Here is a 21,038-nt window from a genome sequence, read left to right on the forward strand (position 1 = left end):
ATTTTTTATAGTGTCAGGGCACCCGCCGTTTATTACCGAATAAAGGTTTAGCCCCCCGATCGCCCGGCGGTGATATGCGTTGCCCCAGGCAGCGTCAGATTAGCGCCAGTACTGCTAACACTCACGCATGTAGCATACGCCTCCCTTAGTGGTATAGTATCTGAACGGATCAATATCTGATCCGATCAGATCTATACTAGTGTCCCCAGCAGTTTAGGGTTCCCAAAAACACAGTGTTAGCGGGATCAGCCCAGATACCTGCTAGCACCTGCATTTTGCCCCTCCGCCCGGCCCAGCCCAGCCCACCCAAGTGCAGTATCGATCGATCACTGTCACTTACAAAACACTAAACACATAACTGCAGCGTTCGCAGAGTCAGGCCTGATCCCTGCGATCGCTAACAGTTTTTTTGGTAGCGTTTTGGTGAACTGGCAAGCACCAGCGGCCTAGTACACTCCGGTCGTAGTCAAACCAGCACTGCAGTAACACTTGGTGACGTGGCGAGTCCCATAAGTGCAGTTCAAGCTGGTGAGGTGGCAAGCACAAGTAGTGTCCCGCTGTCACCAAAAAGACAAACACAGGCCCGTCGTGCCCATAATGCCCTTCCTGCTGCATTCGCCAATCCTAATAATTGGGAACCCACCGCTTCTGCAGCGCCCGTACTTCCCCCATTCACATCCCCAACCAAATGCAGTCGGCTGCATGAGAGGCATTTTCTTTATGTCCTCCCGAGTACCCCTACCCAACAAACCCCCCAAAAATGATGTTGTGTCTGCAGCAAGTGCAGATATAGGCGTGACACCCTCTATTATTGTCCCTCCTGTCCTGACAATCCTGGTCTTTGCATTGGTGAATGTTTTGGACGCTACCATACACTAGTTGAGTATTAGCGTAGGGTACAGCATTGCACAGACTAGGCACACTTTCACAGGGTCTCCCAAGATGCCATCGCAATTTGAGAGACCCGAACCTGGAACCGGTTACAGTTATAAAAGTTACAGTTACAAAAAAAAGTGTAAAAAAAAAAAACACATACAAAAATATAAAATTAAAAAAAATAGTTGTCATTTTATTGTTCTCTCTCTCTCTATTCTCTCTCTATTGTTCTGCTCTTTTTTACTGTATTCTATTCTGCAATGTTTTATTGTTATTATGTTTTATCATGTTTGCTTTTCAGGTATGCAATTTTTTATAATTTACCATTTACTGTGCTTTATTGTTAACCATTTTTTGTCTTCAGGTACGCCATTCACGACTTTGAGTGGTTATACCAGAATGATGCCTGCAGGTTTAGGTATCATCTTGGTATCATTCTTTTCAGCCAGCGGTCGGCTTTTATGTAAAAGCAATCCTAGCGGCTAATTAGCCTCTAGACTGCTTTTACAAGCAGTGGGAGGGAATGGCCCCCCCCCCCCACCATCTTCCGTGTTTTTCTCTGGCTCTCCTTTCTCAACAGGGAATCTGAGAATGCAGCCGGTGATTCAGCCAGCTGACCATAGAGCTGATCAGAGACCAGAGTGGCTCCAAACATCTCTATGACCTAAGAAACCAGAAGCTAAGAGCATTTTGTGACTTAGATTTCGCCGGATGTAAACAGCGCCATTGGGAAATTGGGAAAGCATTTTATCACACCGATCTTGGTGTGGTCAGATGCTTTGAGGGCAGAGGAGAGATCTAGGGTCTAATAGACCCCAATTTTTTCAAAAAAGAGTACCTGTCACTACCTATTGCTATCATAGGGAATATTTACATTCCCTGAGATAACAATAAAAATGATTTTAAAAAAAAAAATGAAAGGAACAGTTTAAAAATAAGATAAAAAAGCAAAAAAATAATAAAAAAAAAAAAAAAAAAAAAAAAAAGCACCCCTGTCCCCCCTGCTCTTGCGCTAAGGCGAACGCAAGCGTCAGTCTGGCATCAAATGTAAACAGCAATTGCACCATGCATGTGAGGTATCACCACGAAGGTCAGATCGAGGGCAGTAATTTTAGCAGTAGACCTCCTCTGTAAATCTAAAGTGGTAACCTGTAAAGGCTTTTAAAGGCTTTTAAAAATGTATTTAGTTTGTCGCCACTGCACGTTTGTGTGCAATTGTAAAGCATGTCATGTTTGGTATCCATGTACTCGGCCTAAAATCATCTTTTTTATTTCATCAAACATTTGGGCAATATAGTGTGTTTTAGTGCATTAAAATTTAAAAAAGTGTGTTTTTTCCCCAAAAAATGCGTTTGAAAAATCGCTGCGCAAATACTGTGTGAAAAAAAATTAAACACCCCCCATTTTAATCTGTAGAGCATTTGACTTAAAAAAAATATATAATGTGTGGGGGTTCAAAGTAATTCTCTTGCAAAAAAAAATAATTTTTTCATGTAATCAAAAAGTGTCAGAAAGGGCTTTGTCTTCAAGTGGTTAGAAGAGTGGGTGATGTGTGACATAAGCTTCTAAATGTTGTGCATAAAATGCCAGGACAGTTCAAACCCCCCCCAAATGACCCCATTTTGGAAAGTAGACACCCCAAGCTATTTGCTGAGAGGCATGTCGAGTCCATGGAATATTTTATATTGTGACACAAGTTGCGGGAAAGGGACAATTTTTTTTTTTTTTTTTGCACAAAGTTGTCACTAAATGATTTATTGCTCAAACATGCCATGGGAATATGTGAAATTACACCCCAAAATACATTCTGTTGCTTCTCCTGAGTACGGGGATACCACATGTGTGAGACTTTTTGGGAGCCTAGCCGCGCACGGGACCCCGAAAACCAAGCACCGCCTTCAGGCTTTCTAAGGGCGTAAATTTTTGATTTCACTCTTCACTGCCTATCACAGTTTCGGAGGCCATGGAATGCCCAGGTGGCAAAAAAAAACCCCAAATGACCCCATTTTGGAAAGTAGACATCCCAAGCTATTTGATGAGAGGTATAGTGAGTATTTTGCAGACCTCACTTTTTGTCACAAAGTTTTGAAAATTGAAAAAAGAAAAAAAAAAATTTTTTCTTGTCTTTCTTTATTTTCAAAAACAAATGAGAGCTGCAAAATACTCACCATGCCTCTCAGCAAATAGCTTGGGGTGTCTACTTTCCAAAATGGGGTCATTTGGGGGGGGGGGGGTTTGTGCCACCTGGGCATTCCATGGCCTCCGAAACTGTGATAGGCAGTGAAGAGTGAAATCAAAAATTTACGCCCTTAGAAATCCTGAAGGCGGTGCTTGGTTTTCGGGGTCCTGTATGCGGCTAGGCTCCCAAAAAGTCCCACACATGTGGTATCCCCATACTCAGGAGAAGCAGCAGAATGTATTTTGGAGTGCAATTCCACATATGCCCATGGCCTGTGTGAGCAATATATCATTTAGTGACAACTTTGTGCAAAAAAAAAATGTTTAAAAATGTGTCACTTTCCCGCAACTTGTGTCAAAATATAAAATATTCCATGGACTCAACATGCCTCAAAGCAAATAGCTTGGGGTGTCTACTTTCCAAAATGGGGTCATTTGGGGGGGGTTGTGCCATCTGGGCATTTTATGGCCTTCAAAACTGTAATAGGTAGTGAGGAGTAAAATCAAAAATGTACGCCCTTAGAAATCCTGAAGGCGGTGCTTGGTTTCGGGGCCCCGTACGCGGCTAGGCTCCCAAAAAATCCCACACATGTGGTATCCCCATACTCAGGAGAAGCAGCTAAATGTATTTTGGGGTGCAATTCCACATAGGCCCATGGCCTCTGTGAGCAATATATCATTTAGTGACAACTTTTTGTAACTTTTTATTTTTTATTTTTTTTTGTCATTATTCAATCACTTGGGACAAAAAAATGAATATTCAATGGGCTCAACATGCCTCTCAGCAATTTCCTTGGGGCGTCTACTTTCCAAAATGGGGTCATTTGGGGGGGGGGGGTTTGTACTGCCCTGCCATTTTAGCACCTCAAGAAACGACATAGGCAGTCATAAACTAAAGGCTGTGTAAATTCCAGAAAATGTACCCTAGTTTGTAGGCGCTATAACTTTTGCGCAAACCAATAAATATACACTTATTGACATTTTTTTTACCAAAGACATGTGGCCGAATACATTTTGGCCTAAATGTATGACTAAAATTGAGTTTATTGGATTTTTTTTAGAACAAAAATTAGAAAATATCATTTTTTTTCAAAATTTTCGGTCTTTTTCCGTGTATAGCGCAACAAATAAAAACGGCAGAGGTGATCAAATACCATCAAAAGAAAGCTCTATTTGTGGGAAGAAAAGGACGCAAATTTCGTTTGGGTACAGCATTGCATGACCGCGCAATTAGCAGTTAAAGGGACACAGTGCCAAATTGTAAAAAGTGCTCTGGTCAGGAAGGGGGTAAATCCTTCCGGGGCTGAAGTGGTTAATGAAATGATTCTGCAGAGAAACCCTTCCATTTAGATACAAAGGTATCCAACGTGTTCCAGGGGCACCAAGATTTGGAATGGGGACCTCGTGATCTGCATTTTTTTTTGCTTTCAGAAAACCCACAATGTTTGGGGGGGGGGGGGGGTAACTTATCTCCAGATCCAAAAATGTGCATTTTAACAGGTGTGCAAAAAATGCAAAAACAGCTCTGGCAGCAAACGGGTTAAAGATATTTTTGAGCTACAGACTCTTCTCAATTGTGTCCTGAGGATTCAGCTTAGGGACTTTCTTCAAGTCACAATCTCTCCGTTTTGTCCAGAGGCTTCCTACTTCCTACTCTTCAACTCAAAGCAGATCTGTATTTGCATTTAAATGCTGGGCAAAGGGGGTTATTTACTAAAGACAAATCCACTTTGCACTACAAGTGCACTTGGAAGTGCAGTCGCTGTAGATCTGAGGGAGACATGCAAGGAAAATATAAAACAGCATTTTAGCTTGCACCTGATTGGATGATAAAATCAGCAGAGCTTCCCCTCAGATTTACAGTGACTTCACTTCAAAGTGCACTGGTGGTGCAAAGTGGATTTGCCTTTTCATAAATAACCCCCAATGTCTCCCTTCAACTATTTCTGTTTGTGTTTTTTTTCTGCTTAAAGCAGAGCTCCACCCAAAAAGTGGAACTTCCGCTCATTTGTCTCCTCACCCCACAATTGGCACCTTTCGGGGGGGGGGACAGGATACCCAGGTATCCTGACCTGTTCCCACTTCCGGGAGTCCAAGCCGCGGCCCGTGACATCACCGCGGGGCTCCCTCCTCTCCCTGTCGCCGGGCCAGTAGGAGAGAGGAGCGCAGCCCCCGCATGCGCAGTAGGGTTCCCGGCGTGAAGCCATAAGGCTACACTGCTGGGTTCCCTTACACGCAATGGCGGCGGCCACACCCGACAGCTGATGGAAGCATGAGCTGCGGTGCCGACATCGCTGGACTCCAGGACAGGTAAGTGTCCTATTGTTAAAAGTCAGTGGCTGCAGTATGTGTAACTGCTGGCTTTTAATTTTTTTTTTAGGGGGGGGCGGAACACCACTCTAAAATCTACTACTGTCAAACTTCTACATTTAGATACAAGGGTTTCTAAAATCTTGAAGGGGGCACCCGGATTTGAACCAGGGACCTCTCGATCTGCAATCGAATGCTCTACCACTGAGCTATACCCCCAGTATATATTATATTTGTGCATTTTTCCCCCTTTAAGGTGATTGTAAAGGATCGCTTTTTATTTTTTTAAAATAACAAACAGATCATACTTACCTCCACTCATTTTGCACAGAGTGGCCCCGAACATCCTCTTCTGGGGTCCCCCCAGTGGCTCCTCCCCACATCAGATAACCCCCTAGGAGAAGCGCTCTCCTGAGGGGGTTACTTTGTGGGCGCACTCCCGAGTCCAGCATTTACGTCAATATACACGAACGCTGGACTCGGCCCGGGGGGGGGGGGGGGAACCCGCGACATTGGATTTGATTAACAGCAGCGGCAGCCAATGGCTGCGCTGCTATCAATCTATCCAATCAAGAGCCGGGACCCCGTGGAGAGAGGGACAGCACGTCCCTCGCCGAGGAGATGAAGGGGCTCAGGTAAGTAAAACGGGGGTGGGCTGGGGGGGCCGGTGACTGCCAGGTGTTTTTTCACCTTAATGCATAGGATGCATCAAGGTGAAAAAAACACGAAAGTTTACAACCCCTTTAAATGTACTTTGGCAAAATGATGCAGAATGTTCATTTTAGTACAATGCAGTCCAAAGTCTTCCAGGGGGGCAACAAGGTTTAAACCGGGGACTTCTTAATCTGCATTCAAACCTGAACCTGCTCAGACTCATTAATGCAAATGCTTCAGTATAGAAACGTTTGCAACTCAAAGCAGACACAATTACATTGGCTCTGCCATGTCACCCCTGTGCTGTTATTTGTTTATATATATATATATATATCTATTGTTCTATTGGATCTATTGTTCTATTGGATATATATCTATATCTATTGGATCTATTGTTGCTGGCTGCAGGGGATCTATTTTACTGCTTTTCTTGATACCATTACCAAATTTCATACAAATTACTTAGCACCACAAAATGATACTTGGTTCTGTATTTTCTAAAAGGGGCGGTACTGGGAGGTGGGTAGGGGGTGGAACCAAGAGATGGTGCTCAGAGGTGGGTAGGGATGGAGAAAAGGGGTGACTCAAAAAGGGGGAGTTCCTGCACCTATTGTTTGAGAAAAAAAAGCCCTGTGTATATATATATATATATATATATATATATATATATATATATATATATATATATATATATATATATGTACTTTGGAGCAGGGGTAATTAATTAAAATTCAAGGAGGTCCAGTCGCTAAAAATTTCTTCCAGCCGAGGTCCAAATCTCTCTTTAATAAAATTTAACAGTAGGCCAATAGGCCATCCACATTTAAAGTAAAAGAAAATAAAGCTACCTTACATAAGGTGTCCCCATCAGAGTACTTAGGTCAGTTGCCCAATCAGAGTACCCCATTACATCAGATGTCCCCATCAGAGAGCTCTTAGATAGATCAATTGACCCCACCAGAGTACCCCCCTTTAATCAGGTGCCCACTCACAGTATCCCCTTATATAAGGTGTCCCTATAATGGTTCCCCCTTACATCAGGTGTTCACATCAGAGTGACTGCATATATCGGGTGTTGTGTCCTGAGGCTTCTCTGAATCTGTTCTGAGGCTTCTGTCTCCTTTGAAGTATTTGTTTTTGTAATTTTGTAATTCTGTTTTTTTTTTTTTTTTTTTTTTTTTGCTTAAAGCATATTGCATGCAGAGAAATGTCTACATTTAGATACAAGGGAATCTAAAATCTACCAGTGGGCACCCGGATTTGAACCAGGGACCTCCCGATCTGCAGTCGAATACTCTACCACTGAGCTATACCCCCTCTGCTAGAAACATCTGACTGACATTTTTTTGGGGATCATTTCACTCCACAGTCCACTAGTCTACAACAAAATTAAACCATTTAGCCATTGGTTTTAATGTTTATGCATTTTTTTTCCCCCTTAAAATATACTTTAGCAAACTGATGCAGTATTTTTCATTTTGGTACAATGCCCTCCAAAGTCTTCCAGGGGACAACCACCTTTCAACTGGGGATCTGTGTCCAAATACATCAGCACAACGTTTCCACAAGCTCCGCAATGTCTCCTCTCTGCTATTTTTTTTCCTGCTTAAACCATACTTCAGAGAAAGGTTACAATTTTTACATTTCGATATAAGAGCATCCGAAATCTTCAAGGGGGCACCCAGATTTGAGTTGGAGACCACTTTTTTTTTTTTTCAAGAAGGTCCCTGCCACTGCAGAAGGGGGAGCAGAGAGTGGGGGGGACACACAGCTGGATCAGCCCTATATGTAGCAGGAGGCTATAATAGCATTATGTACAATTATGGCATAACATAAAGCTATTATAATCTCACCTCCTGCCATAGGTGTGTGCAGCCGCAGCCTATTGCATTAGGGTGTGCACCCCAAATGTATTAAAACATGGACGGTGTTAGTAGGGCAGTGGATGGCGTCAGTAGAGCAGTGGACTTTTTAGTAGGTCAGAAGTTGGTGTCAGTAGTTTTTTTTATTACTTCTTACAATCGTTTTAGGAGCGGCATTGGGGGACTTTGGTGAAATAGCAGCCGGGGAATCTGCGTGGCACCGGTAGATCAGGGTGTGCCCGGGAACACCCGGCACACCCCCTGCGCACGCCTATGCCTCCTGCTACATATAGGGCTGAACCACCTGTGTGCTCCTGTTCTCTGCAGTCTACATTCAGTGCTGCTATATATACACATAGGACGTCACCTCCTGTTCTCTGTTCTCTGCCCCCGCCCCACAGTCTACATTTATCCTTTCTGTACACAAGAACTCACATTCCAATCCAGCCATGTGCTCCTTTTCTCTGCCCCCCCTCCACAGTGTGCAACACTGCTACCGTACAGACAGGATCTCACCTTCCGATCTGGTTCTTCCTGCCTCCATTCTTGGCTCCCTCTCTGTGCTCCCCGCCTCCTCCGTCTTTTAACCTCGGTTCCCATTCTGCAAACCATGGAGAAGGGAGCGCAATCTCAGTTCCCTACCCAGCTCCCTGCCTCCACAGTCTGATTCTTGGCTCCATGCTCTGACATTTCAGAACTCCTGCTCTGACTTTCTGCATTCCTCTTGACCCCCCCGCCTTCTGAGTTCTCTGAGCCGGTGTTCTGTCGAGAAGTGCCCCCCCCCCCATCGAATAGTGCCCGCCAGGGGCGGACTGACCATTGAGCCACTCGGGCACTGCCCGAGAGCCCTGGGCCACTAGGGGGCCCCATCAGGTTTGCCAGCCTCAGTAAAACCAGGGGCAGTATGTATAAATCTGTGTTTTTTTTTTACATCTGTCTGTGTATACTGTGTGTACATGTATGTGTATACTGTGTGATTGTATACTGTGTGTGTGTGTGTATACTGTGTGGCCCCATAATCTCTGATTGCCTGGGGGCCCCATAATCTCCTATTGCCCGGGGGCCCCATGAGTTATCAGTCCGCCCCTGGTGCCCGCGCATGCGCAGGACGGAGCCGCACTTCGGCTGATTTGACAATCAGCTGGCCTGACGTAACCAGGGCGCAAGGGCACATCGTAGGAGGCGTCTTTTGATGGGAGATACCATTTCACGGCCACAATTGAAACCTATACAAACAGCGGGGGGAGACCGTAGTTCTCAGATTGCGTCTCGCTGTTGCAGGCGGCTTTACAGTGTGCTGATGGTTCGGTTTTGTCTGAGTTGCAGGGCGGGTTTGCTGTGTTGAACGGATGGTTTTGCCTGTGTGAAAGGGCGGGTTGCAACCAGTGGTGGCCCGTCCATAGGGGGCAGTAAAAAAAAAAATTGTAAAAAAAAAAAAAAAAATTTTTAAACTGGCCCTTTAAAAAAAAATACAAAAAAAATGTCCTTAAGTGCACTGTGTTTGTACGCCGGACATGGTGTGACGCTGGACACAGTGCACTATGGGAAGCGCCACGTCTATGCAATCAGGAGATTGCAGACGCGGCGCTTCATTTGCGGGCAGATTATCCCGCGTTTATCCCGCTTTGTGGCGCTTTCCGAAGCGCCGAGTAGCTTCCGTCCCTCCATCCCTCTCTCCCTCTCCCTCCATCCCTCGTTCATCTCAGACGCCAACCACACCACCTTAGAGCCACGCCCACTATTTCTCTGAAACCACGCCCATTTTCACCAAGTGGGAGGGGTTAAAAAGGAAGGGTGGGGTCTGGCACCCCCCATCCTAAAACTTCACCAGCCGCCACTGGTTGAAACACAGACAAAACCAGCTCTTCAGCACAGCCACAAGCCGATCCTCCAGCAGCAGCAATGCACAATCTGAGAACGACAGTCTCCCTCCACTGTTTGTATAGGTTTAAATTGTGTCCGTGAAGTGGTATCTCCCATCGAGAGACGCCTCCTACGATGTGCGCATGCGCCCTGGTTACATCAGGCCAGCTGATCGGCAAATCAGCTGTTGTGCTGTTCCGTACGATGTATGCGCAGTACATACCGGGCACTATTCGATGGGGGGGCACTTCTCAACAGATCAACGGAACTACAGAGAAGGCATCGGGTATCAATGTGCAGTGACAGTACTCACAGTCAGCACGCATTGGGAACAATGGTAACAACATTGAATGTTGAATTGCGGCGGAACCCCTGGGGACTTTTCGCGGAACCCCGGTTGAGAAACATTGCTCTAAAGGAATTTAAAAAAAAAATAACAAAAATGATCTACTTATCTGCTCTGTGCAATGGATTTACACAGAGCAGCCCTGATCCTCCTCTTCTCGGTTCCCCACCCTCCTCCTTCCTGTCGGGTGCCCCCGGCGCAGGCAGCTTGCAGTGGGGGCACCCAGGTAGACGCCCTCCTGACCCAATGCCCCTAAGTTCCTTTTTAAAATTACAGCAGAGAAACCTTCACATTCAGATACACAAAATACTCAAGGGGGCACCCGGATTTGAACCAGGGACCTCGCGATCTGCAGTCGAATGCTCTACCACTGAGCTATACCCCCTTTTGCTTAAAGTGTCCCTGCAGTAAAGTGGACCTGCAGTCTGCTGACATATGCCCGGGGCATATGACATAGATCACCTGACCTCACCCAAATATATAGGTTCTCCCAGCAGGCCAAGGGATTCAAGAAAAACCCTGCCCATTGGCTGAGATACCCCATATACCCATAACCTCCTTACATCAGGGTCCCCAAAAAGCCTCCCCTTTACATCAGGGTCCCTAGAGTGCCCCCCCTTACATCAGGGTCCACAGAGAGCCCCTCCCTTACATCATGGTCCCCAGAGAGCCTCCCCCTTACATCATGGTCCCCAGAGAGCCTCCCCCTTACATCATGGTCCCCAGAGAGCCTCCCCCTTACATCAGGGTCCCCAAAGAGCCCCTCCTGACATCAGGATCCCCAGAGGGCCACTTCCTTACATCATGGTCCCTAGAGGGGGGACCCCTTCCTTATATCAGGGTCCCCAGAGAGCCCCCTCTTACATCAGGGTCCCTAGAGGGTCCCCCTTACATCAGGGTCCACAGAGAGCCCCTACATCAGGGTCCTCTGAGGGCCCCCCTTACATCAGGGTCCCCAGAGGGCCCCCTTACATCAGGGTCCCCAAAGAGCCCCTACATCAGGGTCCCCAGAGAGCCCCCCCTTACATCAGGGTCCCCAGAGGGCCCCCCTTACATAAGGGTCTCCAGAGAGCCCCTACATCAGGGTCCCCAGAGAGCCCCCCCTTACATCAGGGTCCCCAGAGAGCCCCCCCCCCTTACATCAGAGTCCCCAGAGAGCCCCTGTATACATCAGGGTCCCCAAACAGCTGCCCCCCCCCCCCGGGAGGTGGGAGGCGGCCATCGGCAGCTGTATTGTGTCTAGAAGCCACGGGATTTCCCTGGGGCTTGTAGTTCTCTTCCCCAGTGTATACAGTGGAGAGAGGAAGGGCCTCTTACCCTGGCATGTATCATCAAGAGTGTAGAAGCATAGCAACTCACCGAAGAGTGAAGCCGATACATGCCGGGTCAGAGGCCCCTCCCCTCTCCACTGTATACATTTGGAGAGAGAACTACAAGCTCCAGGGAGATCCCGCGGCTCGCCGGCACCATAGAGCTGCCAATCACCACCTCCCCCCACTGCATACTAAAACAGACAGCCAGAGGTGCAGGGTAGATGCCGGATCTTGGGGCCCCCCCAAGGAGGCAGAACGGCAGGGCCCAGTCGCAAGTGCGACTGCTGCGACCACTGTAGTTCCACCACTGACTGAACCCATAAGAACCAAAAAAATAAATAAATACCACACCAACACCTAACCACAACTCAGATCTGGTGACTTCCTCATCATCACCTCCCAATAGAAATAGAAAACGTCATTAAAAAAAAAAAAAAAACTGCATGATAAATGAAGCAGGCACTGGTAATGTGTATTACTAATCAACACAAGCGTCATAGAGCCCGATGGATATTTCCAGCTACAATCTCTCCGTTCAGCCTAATTGTGTCCAGAGGCTTCATGGTTAAACGCTCTCATCTCAACTCCCTTGACATTTTGTTTTGCGTTTTTTTTCGTTTGTTTGTTTTTTCCTGCTTTGCATTTAAATACAAAGGTATCCAAAACCTGGCAGGGGGCACCCGGATTTGAACCAGGGACCTCTCGATCTGCAGTCGAATGCTCTACCACTGAGCTATACCCCCTTGCCTGTAGCACAAGGATGATTCAGTTCCACTTCTGTTCTATTCCACAGTGCAATTTGACCATCCAGACACATTTGTTTTATTTTTTATTTTTTATTTTTTTTGTTCCCTTAAAAGAGAATAGTTGCAACTTTTACATTTACATATAATAGTGTCCCAAACCTTCCAGGGGGCGCCACCGAGCTGCGTTCAGATGTTCTATCCCTGAGCTCGTCTCCGCTCTCTTTACTCCGTCATTGAATGCTCTGCCAGGGAACCTTCCCCTCCGACCTCCTATTATTATATCCTTTGGTTATACGTCTCCCATTTATATACAACACTTGTAATAAAATATGTAGACTGCTGTTACTATCTCCTTCCTGGAGGCTCCCGGCTCTGATCTCCTGGGATTAACCACTTCAATACCGGGCACTTATACACCTTCCTGCCCAGACCAATCGTCAGCTTTCAGCGCTGTCGCCGAATGACAATTGCGCGGTCATCCATCACTGTACCCAAACTAAATTTTTATCATTTTGTTCCCACAAATAGAGCTTTCTTTTGGTGGTATTTGATCACCTCTGGCATAGGTATGCCCAGCCTATTGCATTAGGGTGTGCACCCCAAAGCTTAAACACACAGGCGCAGTAGAGCAGTGGACAGTGTCAGCAGCAATGAGATTTGCGTCAGTCATTTTTTTTTTTTTTATATTATTTATTTTGGTATTTTTTACATTTTTTTTTTTTTTAATATTATTTTCTTTATTATTTTTTTACAATGTTGAGGTGAAATAGCAGAGAAAGGGACTGAGGACAGATTCCCTAGTCCTCTTCTCTGAAACCTCAGCTGCCACGGGGGTAGGGGCATTCAACAAGGGGAATCTGTGTCGCACAGGGTGATTAGGGTGTGCCCAGGCACACCCAGCACACCCTGTGCGCACACCTATGACCTCTGGGGTTTTCTGCAAGACAAATAAAAAAAAGACCGAAAATTCTGAAAAAAAAATGTTTTTTTTTGTTTTGGTTACAAAACTTTTTTAAATAAGTACGTTTTCTCCTTCACTGATGGGCACTGATGGGGCTGCACTGACGGGCACTAATAAGGCAGCACTGATGGGCACCAATAAGGTGGCACCAATGAGGTGGCACTGAAAAGGTGGCATTGATGGGCACTGATGATGGGCACTAATATGTGGCACTGATGGGGCACTGATAGGTGGCACTGATGGGTACACATAGGCGGCACAGATGGGCACTGATATTCGGCACAGATGGGCACTGATAGGCGGCACGGATGGGCACTGATAGGCGGCACGAATGGGCATGGATAGGCACTGATATGTGGCACTGATGTACTGTAATGTATGGTACTGATGGATGCCAATCAGTGCCAAACAATAATACCTGCAAATCAGTGATGCCCATTGTGGGCATTGATTGGCATCCATTGTAGGCACTGATTGGCATCCCTGGTGGTGTCTCCCCCCCCTCACATTAGAGGCCCCTCTACACATTGGAGCGCCCCCCCCCCCTCTACACATCAGGAATACCTCCTTACATATGGGTGTCTCCCCCCTCACATCAGAGGCCCCTCTACGCATTGGAGCGCCCCCTTACACATCAGAGGCCCCTACATATCAGAGCCTCCCATTACACATCAGGAATACCTTCTTAGGGTCCTTTCACACGGGCGTTCGGTTTTTTAGTTCAGTTCAGTCACATTTTTGTAAAAAAACGGATCAAAAACAGATACAGATGTCAATTTTACATCCATTTTCATGTCTGCTGACATCCGTCCCCCCCCCCCCCACACACCCCAAAAAAAAAAGTGACTGAACTGATCTAAATAGCTGAACACCCGTGTTTTGGGGAGAAAATTGGAAGTCAGCGGATCAGATGTAAGTGGATGTCCTCACTGGTCAGTGAAGTGCTCCTATACTGATGGTCAGTGAAGTGTCCCCCCATACTGCCAGTTAGTGAAGTGTCCCCCATAGTGATGGTCAGTGAAGTGTCCCCCCAGACTGTTGGTCAGTAAAGTGCTCCCCATAGTAATGGTCGGTAAAGTGCTCCCCATAGTGATGGTCAGTAAAGTGCTCCCCATAGTGATGGTCAGTAAAGTGCTCCCCATAGTGATGGTCAGTAAAGTGCTCCCCATAGTGATGGTCAGTAAAGTGCTCCCCATAGTGATGGTCAGTAAAGTGTCCTCTCTTAGAGGCAATGAATGAGAAGTTGGATCAGGGTTTACTTACTAGAAACCTTCATCATCCACTGAGCACCACCCTCTCTGGTCCCTTCACCCATCTGTAATGAAGGAGCCATGTGCAGAATTAGGTGGTGGGGTTACCTCCATTTGTTGCACTCTCTGCTCCGGTAGCCCTGCAGAGCTCCATTTAAAGAGTATCTGTGGTCAAAATTTAAAATAATTTATTCATACCCACATTGCATCTCCATCATCCTAATAATCTAAACAATCACGATTGCTCACGATTCCAAATAGCCCATATGTGAACGGGGCCTTAAGACCTTCTATTTAACTAAGCTCTGTGGTCCTGTGCTATTATATAGAGAAAGGTTACGGAAGGGGTCTAAAATCTTCCAGAGGAGAGAGATTACAGTCCTTACACTTATACTATGGAAAAGTCCAAAATCTACTAGAGGACACCTGGATTTGAATCAGGGACCTCTTATACGGCAGTTAGAATGCTCACTGAGTTATTAGAGCTCTGGGCTATGATTGTACACGGTCTGGACATAGTTACATGTTCTCATTTAGATACAATTGTTGAACCATATAAACTGCTGTTGCAATCTCTTCTTAGAATATATGTGGGTATTTAGATACAAAGGTATCCAAAACCCAGAAGGAGGCACCCGGATTAGAACCAGGGACCTCTCAATCTGCAGGTGAATGAGCTGCACCCCCATCCACTTTAAAGCAGTAAAAAATATTTTACAGCGCACACATACAAGAATGACATTTCCTGCAAGGCTAGTTAAAAACACCTGAACATATTCAAAAAATACGGGGGTTTGGTCACACTATATGGTCATATAGTGCTAAGCCCACTTACTGCGACAAAGTACCCCGAATTAGTGGGTCCTACACTAGTAATAGAATGGAAGATCCTTTGTCTCAACCATGGGAGCTGAATTCCTCTATGTGGGAGAACTGAAAGGGATACATCCTATGCACTGGTGGCCACTAAATAGGAGGTAAGGAGGAGGGGGAGGGGTGCTCCAGCCCAAAAAACCTGGTCAGGGCCTATTACAATATACAAGAACATATTTGGGGGGCACACCATACAATGCATTTAAATTCAAGATTTAAAATAAGACCTACAAACAGTACAAAATATTTTAGGATTAGGATGTATCCCCTTCAGCCCTCCCACATAGAGGAGTTCAGCTCCTATGGTTGAGACAAAGGATCTTCCATTCTAATACTAGTGTAGGACCCACTAATTCGGGGTACTTTGTCGCAGTAAGTGGGCTTAGCACTATATGACCATATAGTGTGACCAAACCCCCGTATTTTTTGAATATGTTCAGGTGTTTTTAACTAGACCTATAGGAAATGTAATTCTTGTATGTGTGCGCTGTAAAATATTTTGTACTGTTTGTAGGTCTTATAGCAGCACCATCTTGAATTTAAACGCATTGTATGGTGTGCCCCCCAAATATGTTCTTGCACTTTAAAGCAGTGTCGCGTTTTTTTTTGGTGTCGCGTTTTCTTTTTTTGGTGAGGCAGCATTTGATGGGCGCTGGTAAGCTGCATTGATGGGCAGTGGTGAAGCTGCATTTGATGGGCGCTGTTGAGGCTGCAGTTGAATGCTCTACCGCTGAGCTACACCCCCCTTCACACTACGCATAACGGGAACTTTTCTGTTTAGGCGATTCTCATACGGAGACGCGTGTCCTACATAAGGCAGCCCATTCACTTCAATGGACTGCTATACAGTGGAACCTCGGATTACGAGCATAATCCGTTCCAGGAGAATGCTCGTAATCCAAAGTACTCGCATATCAAAGCAAGTTTCCCCATAGAAGTCAATGGAAACGGACTTCAATGGCATGCAATACCGCATGCGGCCAGAGGTGGGGGGGGAGATGGCCGGAAAGGCCCGAGGACACCTCGGCTGACCTTGGCAAACCTCAGAAAGACTCCGTTCCCGAGGTTTGCAGAGGTCAGCAGAGCTGTCCTCGGGTCTTTCTGTGCATTTTCAAACGGCGCCGATCGGCTGCGTTCAGCGCCGCTCGGCTCCGGCGCCCCCCCCACCTCAGGCCAAACATGGTACTGCACACACTTTGGCCTGAATCGTGCTCGTTTTGCAAAACAACACTCACAAACCGAGTTACGATTTTTAAAAATACAGTGCTCGTATTGCGAAACGCTCGTTAACCGTGTTACTCGCAATCCGGGGTTCCACTATATGTGTGATTGTGGCTCCGAAGAAACTCAGGGAACAAATTTTGGCCCGGAGCCAGGAGTGATTTTACACTTGTGTTTTTGCTGTGATTCGTGCTCATTGTGTCACGTGGCTAAATCGTGCTGCGTTTGGGGTGCCAAACGTCGCGCGTTTTGCCGTAATTTGGAATAGTGGCAGTTCTGCTCATGATTACAAATATTTATTTCCAATTAAGCTGTGATCCTCTGCTCCTATATAGAGAAAGGTTACAATCTTCACACTTAGGCTCTGTTCACATAAGCTACACAGCACGGGGTCCGGTGCGTCCCTGTTCACCAATTCAAGTGTGAATCCGGTCTGAATTTTTGCTTAAATTCACACCTGAATCGGAACCAAAGACACACAGGACCCTTTTTAAGTGCAGACAACGGCCGCCCCGGAGCTGTGTGAACCGGCTCCATTGAGAGCGAGTCACACTTGCCTGTCATGTGAATTGGGTGCATCCAATTTCCATTTGTTCAAACCCAGCCTTGGATGGAAGGGGTCTAAGGTCTTCCAGGAGGGAGAGAGATTACAGTCTGTACATTTATATTAGAAAAGTCTAAAATCTTGAAGGGGGCACCCGGATTTGAACCAGGGACCTCTCGATCTGCAGTCGAATGCTCTACCACTGAGCTATACCCCCTACCTGCTGTCTTAAGCCAATAGGTAGTAAGTAATAGGTAAAGGTCAAAACTCTTTACTAATGTTCTCAAAAACCTACCATGCCAGGTTTCTATTTACAGAGGAAATTAGCCAGAACAAGCTCAGCAGACCTTTTTGAAAAACAAACAAAAGTGCAATGAGCAAAGGTGTAACATGTTAGAGCAGCCAAGTGGATGTTCTTTCAACTGTATAACCAATATATAACCAGTACATGCTAACCTGTTATTAAATTAAATAACTTATACCAAAGGCTCAGAACTCAAGACCTGAAGTTCCTTCAGAAAGCCTCATATCTGAAGTGTCAATCTCCTGTGGGCTCAGTACAAGGCCTGAGGGTTAGACTACAGAGGTCATGTTGTGGCAAAACAGGGTAGCCAGGTTCCAGGTTATGCAAATAACCGGCTTGAGTTGAAGGGATTAAGAACTGCTTGTCCTAAGAGAAATGAGCTACCACTTGTGGTCTTCAGGAGAATCAGTACAAGAGAAAAAAAAACTCATTAAGGGCAAAGGGTAACGCCTAGGAGAAAGTCTGAAGCAAACAATTTTCAATAAATTAGATGTAGACAAGGTTGTCGTGCTGAAGGGGGTGTCTAGAAGAGATGTTAGTACCAGTGGCGGCCTGTCCATAAGGGGCGCATGGGCGCCGCCCCCCCCCCCCCCCCCCATCCATGCATCTGGCCCCTAATATACATGCAGGGCCCCGGATGCATGGATTCCAATTGGAGGGGTGGGTTTTTTATTTTTTTGAAGCAAGTGATTAGAGCCAGAGCTAATAGACTTCAAAATAGGGTGGGCTTGGGGCGCAGAGCAATGAGTATTCTCTAGTGTCACACTAATTCTCTTCATGGCAAATCAGGAAGCGGGTCTGAGACCCATTTCCCGATTGACCAAAAGGAGACGCTACGCTGGCCGCCAGGGGGAGGAGGGAGGAAACGCAAGGAGATGCAGGGGAAGCTAGCCAGCCGCCCGTTCACACTGAAAAATTGTGCTGTGTTTGGGGTGCCAAACACGGCATGTCTTGGCGCAATATGTGGCAGTTCTGCTCACGATTCCAAATTGCCCATATGTGAATGGGGCCTTAAGACCTTCTATTTATCTAAGCTCTGTGATCCTGTGCTATTATATAGAGAAAGCTTACGGAAGGGGTCTAAAATCTTCCAGAGGAGAGAGGTTACAGTCCTTACATTTATATTATGGAAAAGTTCAAAATCTACTAGAGGGCACCCGGATTTGAAACGGGGACTTCTCAAACAGCAGTTGTATGCTCTATCACTGAACTATTAGAGCTCTGGGCTATGATTGCACACAGTCGATCAACAGGTTCCGGACGTGAATCATCGGATAGGTCTTGCTGAAAGGCTCATGCGGTTTACAATCCCAGTGGGTGACAGCTGAGGGGCTGAGGGGCTCACATCTTTTCTACTGGAAATCCCAAAAACGGCTCTTCAAATGCTTACATCTCTGCCACTGAACTTTGCCCTCTCATTTATAATGCACTTCAGAAAATAGTTACATGTTCTCATTTTAGATACAATTGTTGAACCATATAAACTGCAGTTGCAATCTCTTGGATTATAGCATTATTAATATGGGTATTTAGATGCAAAGGTGTCCAAAACTCACAAGGGGGCACCTGGATTTGAACCAGGGACCTCTTGATCTGCAGTCAAATGCTCTACCACTGAGCTATACCCCCTTCTGCTTTAAAGTAGTGTCGCGTTCTTTTTTTTTTTTTTTTTTTTTTTTTCCCTCTCTGCCACTGAACTTTGCCCCTCTCATTTATAAAGCACTTCAGATAATAGTTACATGTTTTCATTTAGATACAATTGTATCTAACATTTGATGGGCGCTGGTAGGCTGCATTGATGGGCGCTGGTGAGGCTGCATTTGATGGGCACTGTTGAGGCTGCATTCGATGTGCGCTGCTGAGGCTGCATTTGATGGGCGCTGGTGAGGCTGCATTTGATGGGCACTGATGAGGCGGCATTCGATTTGCGCTGCTGAGGCAGCATTTGATGGGTGCCAGTGAGGTAACATTTGATGGGCGCTGGTAGACTGCATTGATGGGCGCTAGTGATGCTGCAGTTTATGGGCGCTGGTAAGGCTGCATTTGATGGGTGCTTCTCTAAAAAGGTGGGCTATACATAGGCTGGTGAGGCAGCATTTGATGGGCACTGGTAAGCTGCATTGATGGGCGGTGGTGAGGCTGCACTTTATGGGCGCTGGTGAGGCTGCATTTGATGGGCGCTGGTGGGCTGCATTTGATGGGCGCTGGTGGGCTGCATTTGATGGGTGCTTCATTAAAAAGGTGGGGTATACATGGGCTGGTGAGGCAGCATTTGATGGGCGCTGGTAAGCTGCATTGATGGGCGGTGGGGAGGCTGCATTTAGTGGGCACTGGTGAGGCTGCATTTGATGGGCGCTGGTGAGGCTGCATTTGATGGGCACCGGTGAGGCAGCATTTGATGGGTGCTAGTAAGCTGCATTGATGGGCAGTGGTGGGGCTGCATTTGATGGGCGCTGTAAAGGCTGCATTCGATGTGCGCTGGTGAGGCTGCATTTGATGGTGAGGCTGCATTTGATGGGCGCTGGTAGGCTGCATTGATGGGTGCTGGTGAGGCTGCATTTGATGGGCGCTGTTGAGGCTGCATTCGATGTGCGCTGGTGAGGCAGCATTTGATGGGTGCTGGTGAGGCTGCATTTGATGGGCGCTGGTGAGGCTGCTTTTGATGGGCGCTGGTGAGGAAGAATTTGATGGGTGCTGGTGAGGCAACATTTGATGGGTGCTGGTAGGCTGCATTGATGGGCGCTGGTGATGCTGCATTTGATGGGTGCTTCATTATAAAGGTGGGGTATACATGGGCAGGGCAAAGGGGTGGATTCAGGGGTGGAGCCAGGGGGGGCGGCAAAATGAGGTTTCGCCTAGGGTGTCAAAAACCCTTGCACCAGACCTGCCCCCATCACCAAAAAAAAAGAAGTGGATTGAGACTCAGGGGAGTTTGAGGAACAGAGGTTTCTATGTCACCTCCACTGAGTATCCTGAAGATGGCAGTGAATGTCCCGGGATCCCACAGAACCCAAATGAGCCACACATTTGTTTATATAGTTCAGCTGCCCACATCTTTTCTACTGAAAATCGGCTCTTCAAATGCTTACATCTCTGCCACTGAACTTTGCCCCTCTCATTTATAATGCACTTCAGATAATAGTTACATGTTTTCATTTAGGTACAATTGTTGAACCATATAAACTGCTGTTGCAATCTCTTGTTGGATTATAGTGTTATTAATATGGGTATTTAGATGCAAAGGTATCCAAAACTTGCAAGGGTGCACCTGGATTTGAACCAGGGACCTCTCGATCTGCAGTCAAATGCTCTACCACTGAGCTATACCCCCTTCAGTTTTAAAGATGTGTCATGTTTTTTTTTTTTTTTTTCCTGCTTCCTCTTCTATTTATGTATTTATAATAAAGGTCTTTTCTTGAATTTAGATTCAAGTGTTTCCAAAATCTTCCAGGGGGCACCTGAGACCTCTCAACCTGCGTTATACAACCCCCCCCCCCCCCCATTTTCAGCTTTACTTTTTGGAATTTTTTTTTCCTATTCTCTAAGTACCCGTTCCCCCGTTCACACTACGCATAGCGGGAACTTTTCTGTTTATGCGATTCTCATACGGAGAGGCGTGTTCTACATAAGGCAGCCCATTCACTTCAATGGACTTCTATATGTGTGATTGTGGCTCCAAAGAAACTCAGGGAACAAATTTTGGCCCCGAGCCAGGAGCGATTTTACGCTTGTGTTTT

At 46.3% G+C, this 21,038-nt stretch overlaps 1 protein-coding gene and 7 non-coding genes across 11 annotated transcripts in view; all 8 read right to left on the reverse strand.

Moving 5' to 3' along the window:
- LOC141148421 (uncharacterized) overlaps positions 1-8,660 on the reverse strand; it is a 35,905-nt gene extending 27,245 nt beyond the window's left edge. The window contains exon 1 of one of the 4 annotated variants that reach the window (XM_073635915.1): positions 8,316-8,660. In XM_073635915.1, coding sequence (XP_073492016.1) covers positions 8,316-8,331 — 16 coding nt within the window. In that variant the 5' untranslated portion in view covers positions 8,332-8,660. The remainder of the gene's footprint in view (positions 1-8,315) is intronic. The other 3 variants (XM_073635917.1, XM_073635919.1, XM_073635914.1) reach the window with 3 other exon arrangements.
- Positions 5,512-5,583, reverse strand: TRNAC-GCA (transfer RNA cysteine (anticodon GCA)). The gene has a single exon. It is a non-coding gene; the product is annotated as a tRNA-Cys (tRNA).
- TRNAC-GCA (transfer RNA cysteine (anticodon GCA)) lies at positions 7,264-7,335 on the reverse strand. Its single transcript has one exon. It is a non-coding gene; the product is annotated as a tRNA-Cys (tRNA).
- Positions 8,661-10,402: 1,742 nt separating the features above from the next.
- On the reverse strand, positions 10,403-10,474 carry TRNAC-GCA (transfer RNA cysteine (anticodon GCA)). Its single transcript has one exon. It is a non-coding gene; the product is annotated as a tRNA-Cys (tRNA).
- Positions 10,475-12,073: 1,599 nt separating this feature from the next.
- TRNAC-GCA (transfer RNA cysteine (anticodon GCA)) lies at positions 12,074-12,145 on the reverse strand. Its single transcript has one exon. It is a non-coding gene; the product is annotated as a tRNA-Cys (tRNA).
- A 4,997-nt stretch (positions 12,146-17,142) lies between these two features.
- TRNAC-GCA (transfer RNA cysteine (anticodon GCA)) lies at positions 17,143-17,214 on the reverse strand. Its single transcript has one exon. It is a non-coding gene; the product is annotated as a tRNA-Cys (tRNA).
- Positions 17,215-18,858: 1,644 nt separating this feature from the next.
- TRNAC-GCA (transfer RNA cysteine (anticodon GCA)) lies at positions 18,859-18,930 on the reverse strand. Its single transcript has one exon. It is a non-coding gene; the product is annotated as a tRNA-Cys (tRNA).
- A 1,630-nt stretch (positions 18,931-20,560) lies between these two features.
- On the reverse strand, positions 20,561-20,632 carry TRNAC-GCA (transfer RNA cysteine (anticodon GCA)). Its single transcript has one exon. It is a non-coding gene; the product is annotated as a tRNA-Cys (tRNA).
- Positions 20,633-21,038: the final 406 nt, after the last annotated feature.

Source organism: Aquarana catesbeiana, linkage group LG06 (assembly GCF_042186555.1).
Source record: "Aquarana catesbeiana isolate 2022-GZ linkage group LG06, ASM4218655v1, whole genome shotgun sequence".
NCBI lineage: Eukaryota > Metazoa > Chordata > Amphibia > Anura > Ranidae > Aquarana > Aquarana catesbeiana.